This window comes from Mastigoproctus giganteus, chromosome 12 (genome assembly GCF_048544385.1).
Source record: "Mastigoproctus giganteus isolate SK-2022 chromosome 12, ASM4854438v1, whole genome shotgun sequence".
Taxonomy (NCBI): domain Eukaryota; kingdom Metazoa; phylum Arthropoda; class Arachnida; order Uropygi; family Thelyphonidae; genus Mastigoproctus; species Mastigoproctus giganteus.
In genome coordinates this window covers 59,369,520-59,397,282 of record NC_143586.1, presented here as the reverse complement: position 1 = coordinate 59,397,282, position 27,763 = coordinate 59,369,520, and the positions used below count along the sequence as shown (strand labels likewise).

At 36.5% G+C, this 27,763-nt stretch overlaps 1 protein-coding gene across 7 annotated transcripts in view; it reads left to right on the top strand.

Moving 5' to 3' along the window:
- The window catches only part of defl (Integrator complex subunit 7), a 273,951-nt gene that overhangs the window by 71,244 nt on the left and 174,944 nt on the right, over positions 1–27,763 (top strand). For all 7 annotated transcript variants that reach the window (XM_090386497.1, XM_090386499.1, XM_090386498.1 and 4 more), the window contains 4 exons: positions 3,398–3,520; positions 4,654–4,768; positions 17,647–17,754; positions 27,392–27,510. In XM_090386497.1, the coding sequence (XP_090242623.1) occupies positions 3,398–3,520; positions 4,654–4,768; positions 17,647–17,754; positions 27,392–27,510 (465 nt within the window). The remainder of the gene's footprint in view (positions 1–3,397; positions 3,521–4,653; positions 4,769–17,646; positions 17,755–27,391; positions 27,511–27,763) is intronic.

The window sequence follows — 27,763 nt, the reverse complement described above, 5'->3', positions numbered from 1 at the left end:
GTGTACATGCAAGTATACATGCACCTGTTCTTACTCTTAGTTACTCTAACACAGCCCATGTATTTACTTGTTTCATGACCCCCTAGCAGTTCCTGTAATCCCTAGCAACTGGCTTTCTGGGCTGCTGCTCATTCAATAGAAGCAGTGCAAGGATCATTTACACCTCTGCCTGCAGCTACTGTTAACCTATTAATCTGTGAATCCCCCCCCCCCAAGAGTTCATCATCATCATCAGCCATTTCAATCCACTGCATGGTGAAGGCCTCTCCAGCAAATTTCCAGTTCCTTCTGTTTTGTGCAATGGCTATCCATTTAGGGAGAGGAGTTATTACCATCTAAATCTGTGGTAGACAGTGGTCCTGCCTTGGGATTGAGTTTTCCCCATCTTGGAAGACCAGTTTTGCATTTGATCTCGATCTGCTGTTAGGGAGACTTACCAGAGCTCCTTTAAAACCACAGCAGTGGTTGTTTATATTAAGAGTATTTCTTATACCCAGACTATTTCATCTATTGGTCTCAGGTAAAATAACAGCTGGGTGGCTTAATCCCTCGATCTGCAGATTAGCTGTCAAGAAATGGATACACTTACCCAACGATTTGGTGACCACCTATTCTATGCAGATGTTTCTGCTGGGGGTTGGGGGATTCTATCTCTTTGTTAGGTTGTCCCAATCCTTAAGTAGAAATGTCTGCAGAAGCTCTGGTACTCCTGATATCATTAGGAAGATTGCTAGTATTTCTCACATTATGTATGAAAGTAGAGCTGTTAAGAGACTGCAACAAGATAGGAGTGTGTTGATTGGCACTAAGAATAAGTTGAAGGATAGATGGTGGTTCCTTCTTTACAGTTCCTCTGATGGGTGTGGGCTAGAGGATTCAGCCAAAGTCCCTTCCTAGCATCAATGGGTCGGAGATGGCATCAGGCTTCTGTCGGGACATACTTTTGTTGACCTGATCAGGACCCATATTAATGCCCTTCCTGCCCTCTCCAGAACATCTTGAGGGTGATCTTCAGATTGAAATTGTAGGGCAGGGTGCCTTGCCATACTCTGTCTCATGTAGCTCTCTGGTGTCATAGGTCCCATAGTATGTGAGTGAAAAGACATGATGCTATGCTAAACTTGGTCAACAGTAGGCTAAATCAAAAGAGTTGGCTGACACTTCTAGAATCGGCGTATGTGCTGGATGCTCAGGTTGTCGGGATAGGATATATTTTAGAAACTTCCCACCATCTTAAACAAAATTATTATGACTCTAATACTAGCTTAAAGGATTTAGTTCAGCAAGAGTTTAGTTTATTTCCCACTGTCTTAACAATAACCATGAACTACAGGAGTTTTTTTTTTTTTTTTTTTACAGGAGTGTCTGGTGTCAGACACCAGTATCCCTGTTAATGTTGATGGGTCTAAGAAGATCGGACCTTAGAATTATATATCTTTGAGTTTTGCAAGGAACCTTTGGCTGCTGGTGGGTTCGTCAGCAAATGACTACTGTAAGAACGGTATGATGAACCTTCCAAGTCAGCATAGTCAAGCCGCATTTTATAGGGTCACCATGACCTAACATAGGAATGAAGTAATAAAAAAAAATCACCCATAATGTGAGACACTCGCACTTGCTTGCTTATTTCAAGTTGCCTAAAGAAATTTTTAGCATATTTCTCAGTTCTTTGCCATGTAACACTTACCCCACCACCATCACTTATATTTCCTCCATCACTAATCATCTCACACCAGAGACTTAATATTCCACCTGAACCTAGTCAGATTCTGTGAATGTGGTTATTCCTTTCAGGCTCCTTTTAGTAAGAAGCATAATTTCCATTCCCTATCTTGCCTCAATATTGGCAATAAAATTTAATTCACTTTAATGAAATTCTTTGTTACCTACTTTGGAATGGCACCTCATCTCAGTTAGCTTGCACTACTGGCACAAAGGTTAATTTTATTTATTATTTTTTTCGCTAAAAATAATAAATGCACAATGCGTAATAGGCAATGGATTGGTAATTTACTATAAGAATATCAGTTATAATAGTAAAAAACTACAAAAGTAGTGTAAATGGCATTGATTTAGTTGTATCTTATCTTGTGACTGCCTTCACGAGTTACCATATATTGCACTACCTCTAATAAGTAATGCTTCACCAATGGAGAAGACTATTGTTACTTATTCTTGGGGGATATCACCATCCTAGGGTGGTGAAGTGTTACTTATTCGAGGTAGTGCAATACATGGTAACTTGTTGAAGGTAGTCACAATATGAGATACAATTAAATCGATGCCATTTACACTACCTTCTGTAATTTTTTACTACTACAGAAAAATATGGTGATATAGCAGATATTCTTATAGTAATTATTTTTTTTAATACTACCGTGATATATCTTTAATAGAGATATATCACGGTACCAAACCACATTCATCCACCATGTAAGATGGATGAATGTGGTTTTTTTTTAACAAAAAAAGCACCATATTGGTAACGTTATCAAATGTTGACATAATAATATGGATATCAGAAACGTATCAGTATATTACAGTTGATGCAGAATTTGAATATGGTCTGTATAATGTATACAGAAAGGATAGAGATGATAAAAGGTAGGTGGCGGTAGGGAGGAGTTTTGTTTTGATCAGGGGAAGATTCAAAATACAAAGTATTATTTAGTCAGTCTAGTATGGCATAAGCATTGGGAAAAATAAAAATGTGAGGAGTTTTATAGACAAAATGACTGTGGTGAGTAGCATCTGTATAATGGGTGAGTATTATGAGCATTTTTACAGATAAGCAGATCAGAATATTTGTTATGGACAACTTCTAATAAAGATTATTAAAAGTCTTCCATCTTTTTCAGATGTTAACTGGAACTTGGGGGTTATTTACTTGCTAATTCACTGCTTTCAGTATGTCGGAGATGCCATAGGGGAGCACAATATTTTGATCTTGCTATTAGCCAGATCAAAATATTGTGATTAATATCTATCTGATAAATCTACTGGTATCAAAAATACCAGCAGCTTTATCAGATAGATATTAATTTTTCAGTAAGGGAACCTTCTAGAATTTATAGATGTAAAGGCTTCTTCACTTTTGTTCTTTGGACCATTTTGCTACTGAGTACGGATCTCATGCAGCTTTCTTTTCTGCCATTGTGCTCATAAATTTATTGGTCGTTCATTTAGGACATTTAACTGTACCTTTTCATTGGCGTAAAAAAGTTTGATTGCTGCTAGCATCACCGTCCAGATAATTCTTTTGATATCCAGTGGCATCCTGGTATTTTCATATAAAAAACTAAATCATTGTATTTGCACAATGTGCACTTAACAGAGTATATAAGTATTTTGCATTGAAGGGAGAAAAACAATTAAAATATTTTTCCTTCACTTGCAGGTAGAACTACTTATTCATTATTTGCGTGAGGATCCTCGTAGTGGTGTTAAAATGCATGCCCTTCGAGATTTGAAGCATCTAGCAGCCAGAGGTGCTCACCTATGGAGTACTGCAAATGTAGAGGTAAGAAAACATTTAAAATAAATTAATTTAAGCATCATCCATATTGTTCATGAATATATGAGGGATTTACAGTTAAATTTTAACAGTTTATTTTATAATTTTTTAGTGTAAAAAAGTTTAATGGTAATAATAAAAAAAAATTTGGAGGTGGGGAAATCAAAACATGACAGATTTTTTAAACAATCCCCTAAATGGTCAAAGTCTAACCATTTCTTTTAAATATTTTCTAATTTTTAATTCAAAAAAAGATTTAATAGGAGCTCATTAATCATGATTTAACTGGTAAAGAAAGTGAAGGAGAGGAGGGGAGGGATTTGACCAGGACTTTCAGACAGGCTCGGGGGGAGAAATTTTTGATTTATTTTGTTCTTAAAAGTGGTTAGTAAAAGGAAAGCCAAGTCTAAGTCCAAGGGAAAAGAGAAAGAGAAGACTATTGAAGTAATCATAACAGTTATGAATACCAGTACACACTTCATATGTGATTACGAGTTTATCAAATATGCTATTTGTATTCATTTCTGTACAAAATTGCCTATTGAACACTTGGTTGGGAACATAATTTCCAGTTATATTATTGTTTTGGCACAAAACACAACCTTTACAAGAACACAACTTGCTGTAAGTTCAAGGGAGATTCTTTAGTTGTTATTGTGTGTAGCAATGCTGATACATAGCATTTCCTTCAAATTTTTGGTTGGTGCAAGATGGAGTTTTACACCCAAATTTCAAACTTCGGTTATTAGAATTTCAATTCTGCTAGAGGATAATTTTCATACAATTAGTTATTCTTACAATATATTTGAACACCTATCATAGCTTACCATTAATAGACAATTTTTGTTTGGTATTATAACACGAGGCACTGAAAAGGTCACGATTGCTTCTGTACTTGTGATGCCACTGCATACTGCACTTTCACCCTATACCTTGATCTGACCCTGCTGAGACATGTTAATACCAGAATTGCATTATACATCCCTACTGAGGTATTTTACCTATATAAGAAATTTGGTGTTGAACAATTTGCTGATCCTTAACTTTTTTTTTTTACTAAAAAAAGTGTGTAATACTAATATACATTTCTATATTTAACTTGTCACATTTTCATAAAGTTTGCATGTTTTGTTTTCTAGGAAGTGGTAATATATGCTCTGCATACCCCTTATTTAAGATTAAAATGTGGTGCACTATCAGTTCTTGTTGCATTGTCTCATTCAGTTGCAGTAGATAAGTTTGAAATATGTAGAGGTAAGTAGATCATGTATACCAGGTTATTACAAATGCCCTCTATTATTTTAAACTTATTACAATCAAGCTGTGCTTCAAGTCATCTCTATTTGTCTTTTTATTGTGTAGTTATTTAAGGAGCTTATATTGATCAATTGTAGAAGCCTTAGCACAAATGGATGAAGGTCATTTTATTATTACTTAGGCCCTTACTTTTATTAAAGTTAACCGGGTAAACCCTGGTAATTTTATTCAAAAAACCAATCGTGCAAAATCCTGAAAACTCATCCATGATTTTAATTTCTCATTAATATGAAGAAGTTTAAGTTGTCTAAAATGGTGTGCTTGAAATTAAATGTAATGCTAATTTAAGGCATTGCTCAACGAAGTTCACATTTTCTTTATAAAATAAAAAGTACACTCAGAAAAATTCTGCTGGAAATAAAGGTGAAATAAATGTGGTGAATGTTTGTTAATGTTATTGTTAGTTATTATATTATTGTCAGCTACTAATTATAATCAGAAATGAAAATCCAAAACCATTTATATTAAATTCTGCTGCTTTATATCATATTGCTGTTATTTTTATAATTTTTTTTCATTTCAATTAGGAGAAATATGTATTCCAGAACACCTAGGTTAGAAATTTGTTGATTATTGTATAGTGTATAGGTTAGAAATTTGTTGATTATTGACAACCCTGACCATGCCAAATAATATTTATGACCTCGTTCCTTGTCATGTGAAAGTGGTACCTTTTTAACTTTTAATCCCTGCCACATATCTGTAGCCTTTGGGAAAACCAAGATAGTGCCTGTAAACAAAAGCAAGTGAACAATCATGAAAATGATGCTTTTGCTATCAGGCTATATAGTTGGGAGGAATGGGGCAATCTAACCCACTATTATAAAGTTTTAGAATTGTGTACAACAAGTCACTGGTGTTTAATTATACTGTCTAAACATTTGAACTTTTCCCACAAGTGATCATGTGATACCACAATGCATATGTGCAGTACTGTATAGAGAATTGCGTGAAGCAAAAGTTTGGAATTTTACCTGGCCCGACCTGAAGACAATTCCACCCGACTTGAACCCAAAGGCTACTGTTCCTACCCAATCCATACCTGGCTTGTGGCCGAGTCACGCTGAAACATGAAGAGCAGTCCCAACGAGCCCATTCGGAACTCTTAACTTGGGTATCGAATGGTGTACTTTTTCCCATACAAACTGCCAATTTAATTATGATTTTTCCCTACATCACAGCTGTATCATGTAATTAATCATATTACAGTAGGCCCTTGATTTAACGGACTAATTGGGGGAAGGGGTGTCTTCTATTGCCGAAAGTCTGTTAAATCGAATCTATTTTAAAAACATATATTAATAATGAACTTACAGTGTACAGGATGTATCAAAATGTTATTATAATGTATAAGGATGAATAAAATGTTATTGTAATGCACATTGAGTGATTTATACATGTCAAACATTTGTTAGAAGTATAAAAATAAATTTACGACAGGAACCAAACTTTATTTTAATTAAACACGTCAAAAACTATACAATATAACTAATGGAGCGTTTCCACCACTTTTTTTTTTCTTAAAGCTCACACAAGTTGTTTTCAATGTGAACATTAGTTTTTTCATTTAAATCCATGTTAGAGGGGGAAAAAATACTTTAAAATTCTTAAACTCCACTGAATAAAAAACATACAAAAAATGTTAAAAAAAAGATACATAATATTCAATATTAATATTAACTTAATTGAAAAAAATCACAATTTTCAGAGTCAGAAACAACTCATATGGGGGGAGAGGTGTTAATTCCTTGCTGGTAGAGGGTTCTGTTGAAGCAGGTCCAGTTGATGAAGGTGGTCTTGAAGAAATCATCAAGCTTCAGTTGCCTTACACCTCAATGCTGCTTCCTTATTACTGTAGATCGAAATTCTCTAAAATGTTCATAATAAGGAAGCACATCAGGGTCTGATGATGATTCAATATAATGTATGATGTCATCCATATGTTGTCGTATAACAGACAATTTAGGATGAGGTGCAACTGATTCTTCGTCTTTGTCATCATCATCGTCCTCTTGTTCTCCATGAAGAACATTTTCTGTAATCTCAACCTCAGAAAAAATTTGATAGCCTGGATCACCTTCATCATTTTCGAGCCACTATTCCACATCATTATCAGTTGCATTTTTGTTGCCGGACCTCAGAAGAGTGTCCCGAAAATTAGACGCCCCAACTCCCTCAAAGTCCATTTCAGGTTCTACGCCATACAACTTCTTCCAAGTATTGGCCAAGGTACCTTCATATCTTTGAAGATAGATCAACTTCAACTTCATAAGTTGAAGATAGCAGATCTGATATTGTATGCATGTAAATTTTGCAGTGTCCTGGTGCCTCTTGTATTTTCTTCTGCATCTTCTGTTTCTTCCAAAACAACCGTCACCTCTTCCAAAAATTTCTTATACAAGTTCTTACATGTTATGATTACACCTTGATCCATTGGCTGTATCAATGAAGTAGTGTTAGGAGGCAGAAAAACACATTCAATTCTCCCATCCCCGCTAACTGACCTCTCAGCATTAGGGTGAGCAGGTGCATATCTAGCAGTAAAACAGCCTTTATTTCATGAGAAGGAATTTTCAGCACATCTGTCTGATAGCGTCGCACATCAGGGATAAAATGGTTAAAGAACCAATCACAGAAAATATGCATTGTAAACCAGGCATTTTTTGAGTGGGAATATATCACCAGTAACTGGTTCATTAAATCCTTACCAACTACCATAGGCTTAAACCAATGCAAGCTATCAGCAGTTGCACAAAATAAAACTGAAATTCGCTCCTTATTTAGCCTACGACCAGGGGTGCTTGTTTCATGCTTGTAAGCCTGGGTATTTTCATGAACAGCAAGATAAAAAAACCCCAGTCTCATCAGCATTATAAAGCTGTGATAAAATGAGGCCATCATTTTTAATGAAGTCATTTAGATATTTTCTGATAGCCTCAACTTGTTTTTCATCTGCACCTAAAGATTCACCACAGGTTCTTTTATTAACAATGCTGTGGTGCTTTCGAAAACGCCACAGCCATCCATCAATGGAATTTTAGGCCTATATGCTTAGTAAGCCTTTCAGCAGCTGACTTTAACTCAACACCTCTAACAACACCACCACTTGAGCACTTCTCAACAAACCACTTGTACACTGCTTCTTCTAAGTTTTTATCTTTGGCCACTTTCGTATGTTTTCTACTACCAACTGTAGTAGAAGTCATCTTGGAGCAACCATCTACACTGTATTTTAATGCAGACTCCTTAAGTTTTTTTTATTTTTGCAAATGTCTGAAACTGTTTGCTTTTTGACTCTATAAATCTCACACACACGTGCAACGGTCACACCACCTTCAAGCTTCTCAGTCAGTTCTAATTTTTGTGAAACACTTAAGTTAACATGTTTACGCTTTACTTCTTTGTCCCGCTAAGCCATAATGATGGGAAAATAATGGAGTCACTGGTTAAAGAAGCACTGCCGGGTCATCTAGACAAGACTGCAGTTATAGGTCAGACAGCATGGATTTGTTAAGGGGACGTCTTGTCTGACAAATTTGATTAGATACTATGATATGGTCATAAAGGAACTGGATGCAAAAAATAATTTTGATATCATATACTTGGATTTTAGGAAAGCTTTTGATACTGTTGCACATGGAAGACTACTGTACAAATTGGAGCAGTATGACATTAAGGGCAAATTGCTACAATGGATAAAAGGATGGTTGAGTGGGAAAAGACAGAGTGGATACTGCTCTTTGTGGATTAATATTATTAGTGGAGTCCCTCAGGGTTTTTGGTATTTTCCCAGTGTTGTTTTCTGTATTTATCAATGATAATGATGAAGATATATCAGAGTTAATGTCTAAGTTTGCAGACGATATAAAGGTTGGCAGGGTTGTTAATAACAGTAATGATAGGATACTACTGCAAGAGGATCTAGAAAAGTTGAGCAGATGGGCTGAGAGGTGGCAACTGAAGTTTAACATTGAAAAATGTAAAGTACTGCATATGGGTAGTAGTAAGCCCAGGTAATGTACCAACTGTGTTGTACTATATAGGGTGTCTATAAATGGTGGGAACACTTTCAATAATTTATTGCACATGGAGTAAGAGAGATACCATTTACTTATTTATACCACTCGAAAGAGAAAACATGAAAGTTTCCCAGTCATTACTTCTGAGGTATGTAGTTCCATCATTTACTGCCCGTTGGCATTACCTGTCATACCTCTACCACTGTAACTGGGCAGTCCTACCTCGATATGCTGCAGCTTGATGCCTCAAGTTCAGGAAGATAGTGATGACTTTATTTACCAGCAAGACAGGGCCCCTCCCCACTTCCATAATGACGTTTGGACGTACCTTAACACTGAGCTACACAAGCGCTGGATTGGACACTGCTGGAGAAAGGGACGAATGTTTTTTGAAATGGCCGCTGAGATCACTGGACTTAACTCTGTGTGATTTCTTCTTGTGGGGCTACATAAAGGATCGTGTTTATGTACCACCTTTGCCACATGACATTATTACTATTACTAGCCATATAGTGCAAGGAAGCCTAAGGCTTATGCTGCACCAGCCAAAAAAAATAATTTCCGAGTTACTCAAAGAGAGAGAGAGAAGTAGAAGTAGAAGGGAATCACCAAGAAACAGAAGAATGGTGATATCCAGCTCAGGACCCTGGGTGTGCCAAGACCATACTCACCAGATGTGAGCCCGTGGGGTCTATTTGCAAAAAGATCTAAATCTCTCAAACACTTCCTAGTTCATTTCACAAATATACGTGGCATCAATTCTAATCTCAACAATGTCCATTTCCACTTGCAGTCTGCCAAACCCAATGTACCTTTTTCTGACAGAATTTTAGTTATTGGTTGATTAAACTGCTGCTCATCTCAGTTGCCTAAATTATTCGCTGTATGATTCCTTTCACCTCAAAGGTGGTACTTGTGCACATCTCCGTTCCGATATTCCCTGTCAGAGACTTGGTAATTTCGAAGACATCTAGGAACTAAAGCAGAGAATTGAAGAAGCTACCACCACAGTCACACAGGATATGCTGGACAGGGTATGTCAAGAGTTTGATTACAGTGTGGATATTTGCCATGTTACACGTGATTCCCACATTGAATCGTTGTGAAGTGATGTGATGTAAAAAAAACTTTGACATTTTCTCTTTCACAAGGTATGTATATGAGATACTGATATCTGTCCTAGTCTTTGTGCAATAAATCACTTCACACCATTTATAAACACCCTGTACTCAGGGTAGTAGAGAATGAAAAGGACCTGGGAGTAATTGTGCTGTCAGATATGAAGTTTTTTGAGCAATGCAGACAGGCTGCAAGAGTAGCTAATAGTGTCTTGTCGATGATATGCAGGAATAAGGAGACGATTGTCCCCTTGTATAAGGCAGTGGTCAGGCCACACCTTCATTACTGCATACTGGTCTGGGGGCCTTGTTTTAGGAAGATGTAGAGCTGCTGGAACGAGTACGGAGAAGGGCAACAAGTTTGGTGAGTGGAATAAAGGGTTGCTGTTACCAAGAAAGTCTTAAGTTCTGCAAATTGCAGTGTCTGGAGACTAGGCACCTGTGAGATGATCTTATTGAACTAATGCCTTGAAACCTAGGCATTAGTTCAATGGTTTGAGCAAATTCAGTGCTGATGGGATTCTTCCTCTTGCTCAGATTACTCACCTAAGGGGACATAAATTCAAATTGAGGAAAGATAATTGTAGAATAGATGTGCAGAAATTTGCCTTTAGCCAGCGTGTGGTTGATAGTTGAACAAACTTCCATCTGTCGTAGTGGAGGTCGAAAACTTAAATAAGTTCAAGGCAGAACTAGACAAGCATTTGGATTGAATGGATGTGTGAAGTTTTTTTTTTTTTTGGCTGATGCTATATAAGCTTACTTTCTTGCATCATATGCCTCTATTAATGCTAATATATCTACACTTATAAGGTACTGTAAGTTTTATGTATTAATAACACATGACAGTATATCCTAGGCTGTATTGTGGAATTAAAAACATTAAGTACCATTCTGAACATGTGCTGTGAAAGGATATACTAACCTATATTTCATTTCATTATAGTCCTTAGAAAAATAAAGAGAACTTAACATTGATTTATGAAATGCAAGCTATTCATATGTGCAATGTAAATAAACAAATATTCATCCAATACAGACTGAAGGAAAAGCCTCTTAACTGGGGAACCAATCAAACACAAATTAATTGAAAGCTACAATATATATAGGTTAAGGGGTAACTTACTAAATTGCATGTGACCAAAGTAGAGTGATGAAAAATACAGTTCAGTAATGTGAAAACTGTAGTGTTGGGGTTCCAAGTGATATATCTGTTATCATTATGTACGAAGTTTACTGTTAATGAATAGACTATTAAAATTGCATACATGTATTCCACAATGCTTTGGGGGGGGTTGCAAATTTGTGGTGCCAATCTCAATAAATGAAAATGATGTCCTGGTGGTATTTCTCGATGGAGGTCCAGGTCCTGATGGTATTTCTCCTCTTGTTCTCAAAACGATGATGTTACCAAAAGTAAATTCTAAGTGGGAAGCACTTAATAGGCATGAAACTAAAAGTTTCATACCTATTAAGAAATATTGTTCAAGGTTTAGGCCTAAATGGTTATCAAATGAACTAATGAGACTCGTAACAGAGAAAAAAAATGCATTGGATACATATAAATTATCAATCGACTCAGAAGCCTATGGCAGATATAAGCTAGTCTGTAATCAGGTCACAAAGGAGGTTAGGCAGGCGAAGGCAGATTACGAGAAATCCGTGGCAAAAGTTGCTAAGAAAAACAGCAAGGATTTGTTTTCTTATATAAACTCTAAAAGGAAGGGGATGAATCTGATTGGTCCACTTGACATCGATGGTTCGACTGTTAATGATTCTGCTCAAATAGCAAACAAACTGAATTGCATTCACATTCACACATGAGGAATTATTAAGGAATTATTATTTGAAAATGGCAGAAGGTTATCAAATTGTAGCAAGATACTTAATGATTTTGTAATAACTGAGAGCAAAGTGGAGGAGAAATTGTTGAAGTTAAACATAAGGAAAGCACCTGGGTTGGATGGGATCTATCCAGTTATATTAAAGGAGGCGGCAGATCAACTAAGGAAACCCTTAGCCATAATTATGAGAGCATCCTTGGACTCAAGGGAGGTTCCCACGGACTGGAGATGTGCAAATGTATCCCCAATTCACAAAGGGGGATCAAAGGGTGACTCGAGTAATTACATACCAGTTAGTTTAACTTCTGTTCTGGGTAAAACAATGGAGTCACTGGTTAAAGGTGCATTGCAGGATCATCTAGACAAGACTGCAGCAATAATTCAGACACGGCATGGGTTTGTTAAGGGAAAGTCTTGTCTGACAAATTTGATAGGATATTATGATGTGGTTACAAAGGAACTGGATGCAAATAATAATTTTGATATCATATATTTGGATTTCAGGAAAGCTTTTGACACTGTTGCGCATGGAAGACTTGTACAAATTGGAGCAGAATGGTATTAAGGGTAAGTTGCTACAATGGATAAAAGGATGGTTAAGTGGGAGAAGATAGAGGGTGGTAATCAATGGGTGCTGCTCTTCGTGGACTAATGTTATTAGTGGAGTCCCACAGGGTTCGGTGTTGGGTCCACTGTTGTTTTGTATATTTATCAATGATATTGATGAAGGTATATCAGGCTTAATGTCGAAGTTTGCAGATGATACAAAGGTTGGCAGGGTTGTTAATGACAGCAATGGCAGTGTGCTACTGCAACAGGATCTAGATAATTTGGGCAGATGGGCTAAGAAGTGGCAACTGAAGTTTAACCTTGACAAATGCAAAGTACTGCATATGGGTAGAAGTAACCCCAGAGAAATGTACCAACTGTGTGGTACTACACTTAAGGTGGTAGAAAATGAAAAAGACTTGGGAGTAATTGTGCAGTCAGATATGAAGTTTTCTGAGCAATGCAGACAGGCTGCCAGAGCAGGTCATGGGGTTTTGTCAATGATATATAGGAATTTTGCTAGTAGGGAAAAGGAGGTGATTGTCCCTCTGTATAAGGCAATGGTCAGGCTACGCCTTGAGTACTGCATACAGGTCTGGAGGCCTCATTTTAGGAAGGATGTAATTTTGCTTGAGCATGTACAGAGAAGGGGAACAAGATTGGTGAGGGGAATGTAGGGATCCTCTTATGAAGAGAGGTTTAAGTTCTGCAAAATGCAGTGGCTGGAGACTAGGCACCTGCGCGGTGATCTGATTGAGGTTTATAAGGCCTTGAATGGGTTAAGCATGCTGAATTCTGATGGGATCCTTCCACTTGTTCAGATTATGAACCTAAGGGGGCATAAATTCAAATTAAGAAAGGACAGATGTAGAATAGATGTGCGGAAATTTGCCTTTAGCCAGTGGGAGGTTAATTGCTGGAACAAACTTGCGTCTCTCGTGGAAGTTGATAGGTTGAATAAATTTAAGGAGGAACTGGGCAGACATTTGGAGGTAATTGTGTGATATTTTTTTTTTTTTTTTGGCTGATGCTGCCTAAGCTCATACACTTGCTTTCTTGCATCACATCCCACTACTACTACTACCTGCACTCCTGACTTATTCCTGTTCTATGCCACCTTTATTCACTTTCTTATTCCAGAGGTGTTTTTCCTTCTGCTTGGAAATTTGCTCATATCCAGCCAGTTCCTAAAAAGGGTGACAAATCTCTCCCATCAGATTACTTCTACTCTTTCTAAAGTAATGGAGAAAACACTTAAACCGTCAACTCTTAAACTATTTAGAAATTCTCCATCTGATGAACATTTGCCAGTATGGATTCCGTCAGTGTCGACACCACAGGTGATATAATCTGTCCTATATTACCAATTTATGAACAAATTCAATGGAAAAGTTCGGTGAAACACAAGCAGTTGCTCTTGACATCTCAAAGGTTTTCAATCGTGTTTGGCATAAAGATCTTATAAACAAGCTTCCATTTTATGGTTTGCCAACTGTTCTTTGTAATTGGTTATCAGTTTTCTCTCTGACCGCTCATGGAGGGTGATGGTAGATGGTACTGCAACAGGATTCTAATTTCACTACTAATGCTGGTGCCCCCTCAAGTTCAGTTCTTTCCTTCCATTCTTTTCCTCTTGTATATTGAGTATCTTCTTTCATAGATCGGAAATCCTAACCATAGTTTTGTTGATGATAGCACATTGCATTCCACTTGGCACCTCCGTAGCCAGGTGGGAAGGAGCAGCAGTGCGTAGCACATGCTTCTTGATTAGACCGGGGTTCGAGCCCATCACCACCAAATACGGAGGATGTGGAAAGGTCAGGGAATGACCACCGCATATATTCCGGAGGAATATGGCCTTAGTTGCTAATGCTCCTAAAAACCAAATAACATAACAAGCATTCCACTTTCCAGTTTGAGAAACCTTGCCCTGCTCAATCAGCTTCAACTTCTCGAATATCTGCTACCAATTCCTTAAATTCCGATCGCCAGGTAATCCAGTGGGTCAAAGGCAACTTAGTTGATTTCAATCCTTCTAAAACTCAGTCCTGTTTTATATCTCGCAAAAAGGATTCTTCTGATCCTATGCTTATCTTTGGTGACATTCTGATTTCTAGGCAAGACAATATATCTCTTTTGGGGATTACGATGACGTCTAATCTCTCTTGGCACAAGCACATTACCAATATTGCTTCATCTGCAACAAAAAAACTTGGTTTTCTCTTTTGCTCTCAGCATTACTTTTCTTCCAAACAGCTGTTCACTCTGTTCAAATCGCAAATCCACCCTGCTGTGGAATATTGTTCCCACATCTGGGTCAGTACCCCCAAAACCTCTCTCAGGCTTCTAAATTCCATTCAGAAGAGGGCAATTAGGTTAATTAATGACTCATCCCTAACAGAGTCTCTCCACTCGCTGTCTCATAGACGTACTGTTTCTGCTGCATGCCTTTTCTACAGATACTTCCATTGGGCACTGTTCTTCTGAATTGGCTTCTATAATTCCTGCTCTCCATCTCTTTCAAAACAGTCCGAACACGTGCCTCCACCAGCCAACATCCATTTACTGTTCAACTTCAAACTCACAGAAGCAACTTTTCATCTTCCTTGTTTATATTCAACTACTGTTTTCGGGTTCCTTCATACGTATTTCCCGAAAATTACAGTCTACAGAAGTTCAAGTTTAATGTCAACAAATATAGTCTTTCTTCTTCTTCTCAACCCCCAACCCATTCACAGTACTGTAGGTTCTAATACCTCTCGTGTTTGGGGTTTTCATTTAAAAAAAAAATGCTCATCTGTTATTCTGTTTATTTTAAAATATTTATTTGATTTTACGAGTGAAAAAAATTTGCTTGTAAACATACGTTGATCCGAACAAAATAGCCATTCTCGTGGCATTTTCTTTTATTAGCGGAAAATCTTCAGATGCCTTGTAGAATTCAAATAGTTTATTTTTGCAGTCTATATACTTATTTTTGAATCATAGTTTGGCTTGAAGATCAATAATTTCAAGTTGCAATCTGGGATTGTAGTTTGATAACCCATAGAAGTAAATGGGTTATCAAACAAAAGCTTATGTTTTTTCATGGGATTTTATATTAGAAAATTGACTTTGAAACTTGTCAAAAAGCAATTGTAATATCGAAAGGCAAAGATTCTTTGGAAATATGTTGCTCCTTTAGCTCAGTACACCATTCAAAGTGAACTAAATTGTGTTGCTCAACTAGGATTTAAATAATAACTTATTCTGAAATGATTTGTCACCATACATATCAGACCAATTTTCCTTTCCCTTGTAGTTTTAAATTAAGAGCATTTAAATGACTGGAAATGCATGTACGAATTGCAAGGTCAAACAGCCACTTCATATTTGATAGTTGTTTTACTGGTTTCCCCTTTTCTGTGTCGAAACATTCGGTGATTTTTCAACAGCCATATTAAGGCCGTGTGATCTTGTAAAATTTAAAATAACTACTTCATAACGTGTTGGAGATCCAATACTTTCCCATAAAGAGCTTCTTGATGCACAATGTTGTGAATTCCAGTCGGAGTTTCAGCTCCGATATCTATCATTTTCTGGCGCCTCCGTAGCCAGGTGGGAAGGAGCAGCACTGCGTAGCACGCGCTTCTTGATTAGACCGGGGTTCGAGCCCATCACCACCAAATATGGAGGATGTGGAAAGGTCAGGGAATGACCACCGCATATTCCAGGAGCAATATGGCCTTAGTTGCTAATGCTCCTAAAAACCAAATAACAACAGTCTCTCATTTTCTTGGTTATTCTACCCATAATCCCAATGTTTTTACCAATCATATTTTTTGCACCACCAATTGTGACTCCTACCAGGTTTTTAATATTTAATCCTAACTTTTCGATAGATTATCAAATATTTTCAAAAAGATTTTCACCTGTAGTTGTTCCGTGTATACTCTGTAGGTCAGCTAAATCTTCAACTGGTACAAAATTATCATTAATTCCACGTATGAAGATGAGGAGTTGGGCTGTGTCATTTACATCAGTATTGTCATCTAGTGCCACACTAAAATATTTCATTTGTTTTATGTTGTCCAAAAGTTGTTCGAACAAATTCTTTCCGATATCTTCTACTCTTTGCATAATTGTTTGTTGAGACACACTAATGTCTTGTATCATTGTTCGTTTCTCTGGACAAATTTCTTCCACAACTTTTAACAAACAATGCTTAATAAATTCACCATCATTGAACGGTTCACCATCACAAAAGCAATCAAATGTGCAACTTGATTTCTTAATTTGTTTTGTAACTTTGAACACTTTATTTTTCACAGCACTCCTTTATGTTGATCATAAGATTCATGATTGGAATCAGTGTCGTTTTTTTGAATGCTTGCATCTCTCAAGCTTTTAAAATATTGGCATATATGACTTTTTTTTAAATAACATCTGTGTACGCAATAAAAATTAACTTCTCATATTAAGCCATGATTAATAGCTTTGTTTTAACTACATTTAACATGCTCATTAATAAATAAAATTATGAAAATACTATCATATCATCCATTGTAAAATGATAGGGAAAATACTGTTAACAAATAAAAAAAATTAAAAAAATAAGTTGTTTAAATTTTTATGATCATAGTCATATCTTAAGGTATATTTAAAAAGTGGGATAACATGCTTTGGGAGTAAAACTGTGCATTTCCTTATTCATTTTCATGAATAAAGGAATAAGTTTTTCTGAGAATTTGATATTTTCAAAAGGCAGGAAAGACACAGCTGTCTGTATATTTTTTTGAATAAAAGTTAACAGTAGGGCATGCATTTTTGTAGAACACCAGCTGGTATTAAAATCATTAGATATTTGGTTGAAACTTAATTTTTTTTATTATTATTTCATGTTAATCAAGGTATTAATTTTGAGGGATGAATTGTTCCAGGGCACATTTCTCTAGGTCAGTTCAGGTGTTAAAGAATCTTGGTTTGGCCACATCTAGTATAGTATTTTATTACATTTTATTGAATTTTTGTTGATAGTTGAATTTTGTCTTATACATTTTTAATGGGGTTGTTAACAATTTCACTAGAATTATCACCATTCAACATTTGAACAAACTTAATTGGCTCTTGCCTAGATATTGTTTGGAATATTGAAAAGAAGAAAATTAAGACTTTGTGATCACTAAGTAATCTTAATTTTCTGTTTAACATTTACTCAATAAATAGTGTTTTCTTTTCTTAGCTGATTTTTTTTTTTTTTTTTAATATGTACAGTTTTTGTAAATTTTTTCTTTCTCTTGTAATAGGGAGCAGAGTTTTAGAATTATGTCAAGAATGTGTTTTCCACAATAGTATAAAATTATGTTCTTGTGCTGTTGAATTATTAACCCAGCTTGCAATTCATGTTTTTCAAGGTAAGGTTTATTTTACTTTTTCAAGTTTAAATACATTCAATTTGGTTTAAATACTGTAATGATCTGGATAGCTCAATAATCCTATGAGGTTGATAAACCCTTTCAAAGAACCTGATCACTATGATGCACTTAAATTATTAAAAAAAAAAAAAAAACCTCTCAAATTGTTTGAATTCTTATCCTTTGATAGTTGAATTTTGCTTTTGTTATTGTTAATTAAAATTAGCACATTAATTTCTAATGTGGTCAGCAAAGGTGCATTTGTGTATGCAGGTAGACAAATAGGAGATTGAAACAATACTGTGTAAAGATAAGACATTTAATGAATCCTGTGCAATTTGCTTGAAAAATATTAATAAACTGTACATTACGTGCAAGGTGTGGCTATTAAATAAGACTTGCAATAAAATAAATAAGAAATATTTCATACCTTATAAGTTATCCCCTTCAAAATAATTTCCTTGGCGGTGCACATACAGTTTCTTCCAAGCACAGAAACATTTCTGAAAGTCATCTTCTATAAGCCTTTTTAACGCTTCAGTTGTTTTTTTAGTGAATGTCTTTAATGGACTGAAAATGGGTCCCCTTACATATACTTTTCAGTTTAGGGAAAAGAAAAAAAAAAAAAGTCACAAGGGGCTAGGTCTGGCGATTTGGGTACATGTTCGCACATAGGAATTTGTTTTTTGGCAGGAAGCTGGAGAGCAGAGTGCATGTGTGTTTGTGCTGAAGGATGTTTTGATGGAGCATCCAACCATTCTTCCACAATTGATGTCTCTTCGAATTTTTTCATTCAATCTTGTCAGAACTTCAATGTAGTATGTTTGATTGACAGTCTATTTGGTGGGTTGTATTCAGCCATAATAATTCTTTTAATATCGAAGAAAACAAGAAGTATGGTTTTTGATTTTGATATTCTTGCTTTTTTTAGTCTGGGGAACTGCTTTGTCTTTCATTGCATTGGTTGTCTTTTAGTTTCTGGGTCGTACTGGAACAGACAACTTTCATTGCAAGTAATTACAGTACTCAGAAAGTCTGGATCTTCAGTTTTTTTTAAAACATCTTCACAAACTTGGAGTCTTCTCATTCTTTGATCTTAATTAAAAAATTTTGGCACCATCTTGGCACACACTTTTCTCATGACTAAATTTTCAGTTAAAATTTGTCTGTTTTTTTGAACATATTGAGTTCTTATGCAACCATTCTAATGCTTAAACAATGATGACTTTTAATCAGTCTTACCCAGTCCACATTTTCATCATTTTTCGTGGATACTGGATGGCCTAATTCAGTGGTTTTCAACCGGGGTGCCGCAACAACATTCCAGGGGTGCCACATAATTTGGGTTTAAGTTACTTATTATTTTTTAATTTATATGTTTATTTCATTATAAAAAGGTGCACAGTATCTTTTTAATTTTGTGGTGATTTATAATTGATGTTTACTTAGCACCTCTATATAAAGAATAAAATTATATACTGTATATATATAATTTGTATTATGAAATGTAATAAATATTTATTTATTTATATATAATTTGTAATAAATATTTATCATTTATTTATATATAATTTGTATTATGAAATGTAATAAATAAATATCATATAACATTTATATTTTTAATATTTCATATATATATATATATATATATTGAGAAAATTGAGTAGGGGTGCCGCAAAATAAAATAAATTACTTAGGGGTGCCGTTATTAAAAAAAGGTTGAAAACCACTGGCCTAATTGTTCATTATCTTTTATATTCTGTCTTCCTTAGGCACCTGCGAGGAGATCTGATTGAGGTGTATGAGGCCTTGAATGGTTTGAGCAAGCTCAGTGCCGATAAGATTTTTTCTCTTGCTCAAATTAATTGCCTGGGGGGACATAAATTCAAATTGAGGAAAGACAGTTGTAGAATACTGTGCGGAAATTTGCCTTTAGACAGTGGGTGGTTGATTGGTGGAACAAACTTCCACCTTTGTCAAGAGCTTGTGTTCCCATGAACTTGACATAACTTATAACTTTCAGTTGGTGTTTTCTTTAGTCTTGTAAAAAATTTGAAGTTGATTCATTGTTTGATTCTTTTTTTTTTTTTTTTTTTGGTCATTTTTCTGTAAAATGCAAAAACACAAGGTACTGAAAGCCTGTTCACTGCAAAGGCGAATGAGCATTAGTAAAGGCTTTCTTGCACATGATGCAAGAAAGCAAGCTTATATAAGCATGTTGGAACATGACTTGGCAGGCAACTAGGGAAAGGTTTAAGGTCAAATGCCATGCCTTTGCTTCACAGGTGGTGGTGGTGCTTTATGTGTAGTGGCTGCATGAGATAGTTCATGAGATTTATGTTATTTAATAACCACACCTTGTACTCCTATCTTGGGGGACTTCATTAATAGCATGTGAAAATTAGACTTTTACAGGTACATTTTAACACTGAAGTTACATAATATAAAAGCTTGATAATAAGTATGAGGTGTTTACCACACTCACAGAACTATTATTTACATCCCGGCATCAAGAGAGAATAATGATGAATGTTTAGAAATAGCTGCAAATCTATTGTTATTAACAAGTTGCTTATTGGAGGAAGTAATTTGGCTGTCCTTGATGGAAGATCATGTTACGGTTGAAAGCCCAGGGTAACACTGGAGGAACATTTGAGAGAGCTTGTATTATGCATGCATAAGCAGCAGAATATAGCCTCCCTCAAGCATCTCTCCAGCTTCAATTAAACATCTCCTGTTCTGATATCCCTCAACTGCTAGAATTTTGGTGGCTCTGAACTTTAAGCTTTGACCTTCAGAGACACTGTGAGCTCAGGGTTCAGCTGACATGGTTGTCATGACAAGTGGTATTTTACAGGTATATTGTGTCTGTGGGGAGTGGAAGTGGCATTGGAAGGGGGTGGAAAGAGCAGGGTTTGAGGCTGAACAGGGGGGGCGAGGATGAAACCAGCATTCCCCCTCCCCACTTCTGCTCTGCTTTGAAGCAGAGCAGAAGTGGAGAATCTCGAAGGCTTAATAAAGTGTCTCCTGTTTTTGTATTTCTATACTGCAAGAAAGCATTTTGGAGACTCAAGTTGAAGCTGTGACCAGCTCAATAGTTACACAGGCTTTGGTTGCTGTGATTGCCATCCTTTCACACTGTGTGGTACAGGCCTAAGTTCAAATTCTGTATTGATGTGAAGAACTTTTTTTTTCTTTCACAACTTGACTGGGTTAGTCTGTTTTGGGAGAGGGTTTGTTTTAAATTCTGGTTTTCTGTACAGCAGACAAGCAAATATTGGCCTCACAAAGGGAATCAAAGGTAGTGTGAGTAATTACAGACCTATAAACTTGACTTCTGTTCCAGGTAAAATAATGAGTTAGTGGTTAGAAGTAATGCAGTTATATGGCAAATTGCAGCATGGATTTGTTTGTGACAACAGGAGATCTTGTCTGGCCAATCTGATTTGCTACTGTAACACAATAACAAAGGAACTGGTTGCAAAATAATTCTGACAGCATATGCTTAGATTTCAGTAAAGCTTTTGATACTTTTCTCATGTGAAAAGACTGCTGTACACATTCAATCAGTATGGCATGGGGCTGAGTTACTGCTATGGATAAATGAATGGCTGAGTAGCAGAAGGCAGTGGGTGGTTATAAATGCCTCTGCTCCTCTTGGACCATTGTTATTAATGGAGTTCCTCAGGATTTAGTGCTGGGTCCTTACTGTTTTTAATATTGATTAACGATATTGTCAATGAAGGCATATCAAACTTAAGGTCTTAAATTTTCAGATAATACAAAGGTTGGCATGGTGGTTAATGACAGGAATCAGGGCATACTGCTGCAAAAGACCTAGAAAAGTTAGTCAGATGGGCTGAGAAGTGGCAGTTGAGCTTTAACATTGATAAATGAAAGATACTGCATATGGATTTTTTTTTTTTTTTGTGTTTTTGTATGGGTGGCTTTTAGAACAAAAGTTCATTTCTGCCTCGTTGCTCTGTTCAGTTTTTACAGACTCTGTCAAGGTAAGGCCAGTTGTGTTGTGTAAAAAAAAAAAAAATTCATTCCACATAGGAATATCCCATGCTGGATGAAGATAGATGAAAAGGAAGGCAAGAGAGAGAAAAAAAAAGTTTTATTTAAAAGTTTAAAAAAGTTCATCCTGCACGTGAGAAAGTGATAGGAAAGAAAAACTGTGTTTGTTCTGTATGCTGTGTTTTGGCCTTTTGGCTACCTGGAAGCAGTGATCACCTGGATGATTTCCTCCAGGTGGCTTCGTCCCTAGTAGGAGGGCAAGGCCTCCCCAACTATCTGCGTGCTCTCCTCCCTGGGGAATACTGCATGTGGATAGCAGTAATCTCAGACCATGGTTCAAACTCATGTGATAATTGCTAAATATGGTTAATGATCGTGAACATCTGATCAAGTGATTGCGCCAGAGTATAAAAGAGCATTTTTACAGGTAGAACAAGAATATTAACTCCATGAATGTTTCATACCTCGAAGTAGCAGCCTTAGCTATCACTGCTGAAAGTCCTTAACAAACTTCAAGGACAATTTTATTTATTTTTTTACATTTATTTCTTTGCTTAAGTTTACAGTTATAAACATACTACTAAGCAATACAATAAATATACAAAAAAAATATTTTTTGATATACTAACAAGAAAATACCAAAGTAGTAGTTTTGCAAAATTATTATAAGCTAGTAGCTAATTTTACAAAAATAAAATTTGTATAAATTTAAAAAAATCTGTACATATACTGTATATGTACATACAGTATACATTAAGTCAATAAATCTTAAGGATTTCATTGTAATTTTCTCTCAGAAAAGTGACCTGTGGAGTTTCTGAAGTTAAAAAAAAATGTTCACAAGCTGAGGTTTTACATTCATAAATCAAATTTATGGTACCAAAAAATCTTGTTCATAAGACAAAAGTTTGCATATTGGATGTGTTTAGTAGTAATACTTGGAAATGATGCAAGAAAGCAAGCTTATATAGCATCAGCCAAAAAAAAAAAAAAAAAAAAAAAACCACATCCATCCATACCTTCCAAGAATTTGTTTAGTTCTTGCTTGAATTTATTCAGTTCATGTGCTTTCACAACAGATGGAAGCCTGTTCCAACAATCAACCACCCACTGGCTGAAGGCAAACTTCTGCACATCTATTCTCCAACCATCCTTCCTCAACTTGAATTTATGTCCCCTCATGTGTAGTCTCAGCAAGTGGAAGAATACCATTAACATTCAGCTTACTCAATTGATTCAAGGTTTTAAACACCTCAATCTGATCTCCCAGCAGGTGCCTGGTCAGACACTGCAATTTGCAGAACTGAAACCTTTCTAGGTAAGAGCACCCTTTTGTTACCTTCACCAATCTGGTTGACCTTCTCTGCACCTATTACAGCAAATCTACATTTTTTTAAAAGTGAAGTACACATGTGCTGTACACATGTGTACAGCACTCAAGATGTGGCCTAACCATGGCCTTATACAACGGGATAATCACCTTCTTATCCTTGCTAGAAAAGTTTCTGTATATCATCGACAAAACCTCTTTCGCTCTCAGTGTTACGTTTCTTCCAAGCAGCTGTTCCCTCTGTACAAATTGCAAATCCACCCTACCATGGAATATTGTTCCCACATCTGGAGTCTCTCCACTCTCTGTCTCATAGATGCTCTGTTTCTGCTGCATGCCTTTTCTGTAGATACTTTCATGAGCACTGTTCTTCTGAATTGGCTTCTATAATTCCTGCTCCCTCTTTCGAAGCAGTCCAAACACATGCTATTACCACTCAACATCCTTTTAATGTCCAACTTCAAACTCACAGAACCCCAACTTTTTTTCTTCCTCATTTATTCATTCAATTTCCACTTTCTGGAACAACCTTCCCTCCAATACTCCAATTAATTCACAGAACCTCCAATCCATTCACAGTACTAGGTACTGTAGGTAGGTTCTAATACCTCTCATGTTTGGGCGTTTCTTTAAAAAAAATAAAAATAAATAAATAAATAAATAAATTTTCCTGATAGCATATCTACATTACTCTGAGTGTAGTACCACACAGTTGATAAGTTACTCTGAGGTTACTGTTACTGTGCAGTACCTTGAATTTGTCAATGTTAAACTTCAACTGCCATTTCTCAGCCCATTGACCCAATTTTCATAGATCTTTTTGCAGTAGCTCACCTTGATGACTGTCATTAACCACCCTGCCAACCTTTGTATCATCTGCTATTGCAGATGATACAAAGGTAATGACATTAGTCCACGAAGAGCAGTGCCCATTGATAACCACTCACTGTCTTCTTCCACTTAACCATCCCTTTCTCCATAGAGGTAACTTGCCCTTAATGCCACATTGCTCCAGTTTGTACAGCAGTCTTTTATGAGCAATAATATCAAAAGCCTTCCTGAAATCCAAGTATATACAAAGGGTACTAGGAAAGTTTTGCAATATGACGCAACAATGAATCACAGGAAGCTGCTTGTTGCTGCATGTTGAGACATGTTCATACGTGCATAGTAGCCGCCGCGCCAAGTCGATGGGCTCAGTTATTCATAGTAGTGAGAGTGTAAAGTGCTTGCGATGGCATCGTGGTCACGAAATGAGATAAGGACAGTTTTGCGGTATAATTTCGTGCGTGGTTTAACCATAGACCAGTGCTTAGAAGAAATGACTCTTGCACTAGATGATGATTGTCCACATCGTGCAATGATATTCAGGTGGTATAGAGAATTCCAAAGGGGAAATTTCACTCTGGAGGATTCTGAGAGGCCGGGAAGGCCACGAACGTCAGTTACGGAGGAAAACGTTACTGCTGTGAGGAAAATGCTTGACGAAAACAGGCGAGTGACCTACCAACAGATAGAGGATACCTTGGGCCTAAATGCACCAGCAATTCATTCGATTCTGCAAGATCATTTGCACGTGAAGAAACTTTGTTCTCTCTGGGTGCCGCATCAACTGACTGAAGAGCAGATGACACGACGTGTGACTTGGTGCCGGGAGATGTTAAAAAAATTTGATAAGGGACAATCTCGGTATGTGAACAACATCGTGACAGGTGACAAGACTTGGCTGTACTATTACGATCCGCCGACCAAGGCTCAAAACAAAGTTTGGGTCTTTGATGATGACGACACACCCGTAATTGTTAGAAAATCCCGATCTGTAAAGAAGAAAATGATAGCTGTATTTTTCAAATCGAGTGGAATTGTGGAACGTGTCGTTTTGGACACGCAGAAGACGATCACAGCTAAGTGGTATACTGAACAATGCCTGCCTAAAGTCATTGGATCTATGAAGAACCTGCGGCCAAAGTCAAGAATGGACACCTGGTACCTCCATCACGATAATGCTGCAGCTCACCGCGCCAAAGCCTGCACCGAATATTTGACCACGACAGGACTGAAACTTCTCGAGCACCCTCCCCACAGTCCAGACCTTGCTCCCTGCGACTTTGCACTGTTCCCGCATGTGAAAATGAAGCTAACGGTTTTCCAGTGATGAGGACCTTCTACGGGCTTGGGACAACGAGTGTGCTTTACTCCCTAGTGAAACTTGGCAGAACTGGTTTAAAGATTGGTTTCGGAGGATGGAGAGGTGTATTGAATGTAGAGGAAATTACTTTGAAAAAATTAAATAAACAAAGCTGTATTGCAAAACTTTCCTAGTACCCTTTGTAGATATCAGAATTATTTTTTGCATCCGGTTCCTTTGTCACTGCATCATAGTAACCTATCAGATTGGTTAGACTAGACTGGCCCTTGACAAATGCATGCTGTGATTGCAGTATAATTGCATTCCTGTCTAGATGGTCCTACATTACTTCTTTAACTCTTGAGCCCACTATTTTCACTGGAATAGATGTTAAGCTAAGAGGTTAGTAATTTTTAATGTCACATTTTGATTCCCCTTTATGAATTGTGGATATATTCGCACATTTCCAGTACATAGGATCTTCCCATGAATCCAAGGATGCTCTCATAATTATGGCTGAAGGCTTGCTTACCTCCTTTGCTGCCTCTCTTAATATGATTTGATTGATCCATCCACCACAGCTGCCTTTTTATGTTCAGCTTTAATCATTCCTCTTTCACTTTCCTTTCAGTTATCAAAAAGTCATTTAGCTCCTTGTTAGAGTTTGATAAACTTCTAGCATAGCCTTCCCTAAAGAATTCCTCATGTGTGAATGTAGATGCAAAATACCTATTTAATTTGTTTGCAACCTGAGCAGGGTCAACAGTTAACCCATAGACATTTAGTGGCCCAATGTGATTCAACCCCTTCCTTCTGCTGTTAATATAAACATTTAAGCCTTTTCTGTTTTTCTTTGCATTCTTTGCCAGAGATTTCTCAATCTGCCTTAGCTTGCCTAACCTCCTTTGTGACTTGATTATGACTAATTTATTTCTACCATAGGTTTCTGTACACCTGATAATTTATATTCATCCCATGCACTTTTCTTTTCTTCTCTGCCACCTACCTCAATAGTTCACTAACATCCATTTAGGTTCACTAACATCCTTGAATGGTATTTCTTTGTTGGTATGAAAAGCCTAGTAGCTTCTTTCATTACTTCCCTGAATATTTCTCATTTAGAATTTGCTGTTGATAATATCATCAGTTGGTCCCACTGCATACAACTTAAAAACTCTCTGAAACCTCTGTACTCACCCTTATGAAAGCAAAAACCTTTCCCTTTACCCTTGACAGTAGTTATATCTTTAATTAAATTCCACATTAGTACACAGTGATTGCTGCCACCCAGTAGGTCTTTTACCTGCAGATTCTTAATTCATGAAGAATCAGTGCTGACAACCAGATGAAGCGTATTGTTTCCTCTGATTGCCCCCTAAGATGCTGCTGCTGTAGAGAACAGTCATCCAAGAAATGCACAAAAGTCTTTCTAGTGTGTGAGTGACCAACCCATAAATTCCAGTCAACATCTGGTGTTAAAATCCTCCATTATGAGACATTCTGATTTGCTGACCCACTCTATTTCCCTATATAGCTGTTTGTATAAAACACTCTTACTCTCAATTTTGTTTTTCCAGTGCTTATATCATACCAAACTGATTCAACATTGCACTCATTATCCAAGTCAACTGAATGCACTGCCTTAAATTTAATATTCTTCTTAACTGAGAGCATAACCCTTCCACCTCTCCTGTCCTGTCCTGTCCTGTCCTGTCTGTCCTTCCTGTATGCGTTGCACTCCCCATTTTCATATTCAGCATCACTTACGTCTGAGTGACACCACATCTTCGCTGTTCCTAAAATTTCGCATTCAGCGACTTAATCAGTACTTCAAATTCATCAAATTTATTTACAGTTTTAATATGTAAATTATAAGACTGCAATATTATGCTTATTATTACAATAGAATGCCTTAAGTGTCTTTGAATTAATTTCATTGTATATAGCTGTGCTGCATTTTATGTATTTTATGACTTGCCATCAGCTTCTGTTAAGGATTGAGAAATATTTTTTAATCTCTCATGCTCTCTGTCATGACATTTTTCATATTCCTCTTTGTTTTTAATTTTAAAAATAGTAATGGAATTATAGGTGAGAATGTAACATTGTAGTTATCTGTATTTTGGATAGTTTTTTTTTTTTTTTTTTTTTTTTAACAGAGGATATTGTAATAGAAGGAATGGATCTAATGCAAGAAGCATCCAGTGCTGTTGAAACTTTGTTACTTATTGCTTGTACAACTCAGAGTGACAAAGCTACACATAAGGGTGCTCTCAGAGTATGTATTATGAATTTGAAAATATATATTAAGTTCAGTTTATTTTTAACAGTTTGGCAGGCAAATTAACCCCTTAAAGTTTTAGCATTTTTTAAAACCCATACTAGTGTTTGAGAAATCTTTACAGTTGTGTTTTTTAATCATATGTCATAAGTGACTACACACTGCCAGCATACAACTTACAACAGCTGCCAACTTACAACTCGGTAACCTGATTCAGTAAATCAGTTTACTGAGTAGTTGCAAAATATTA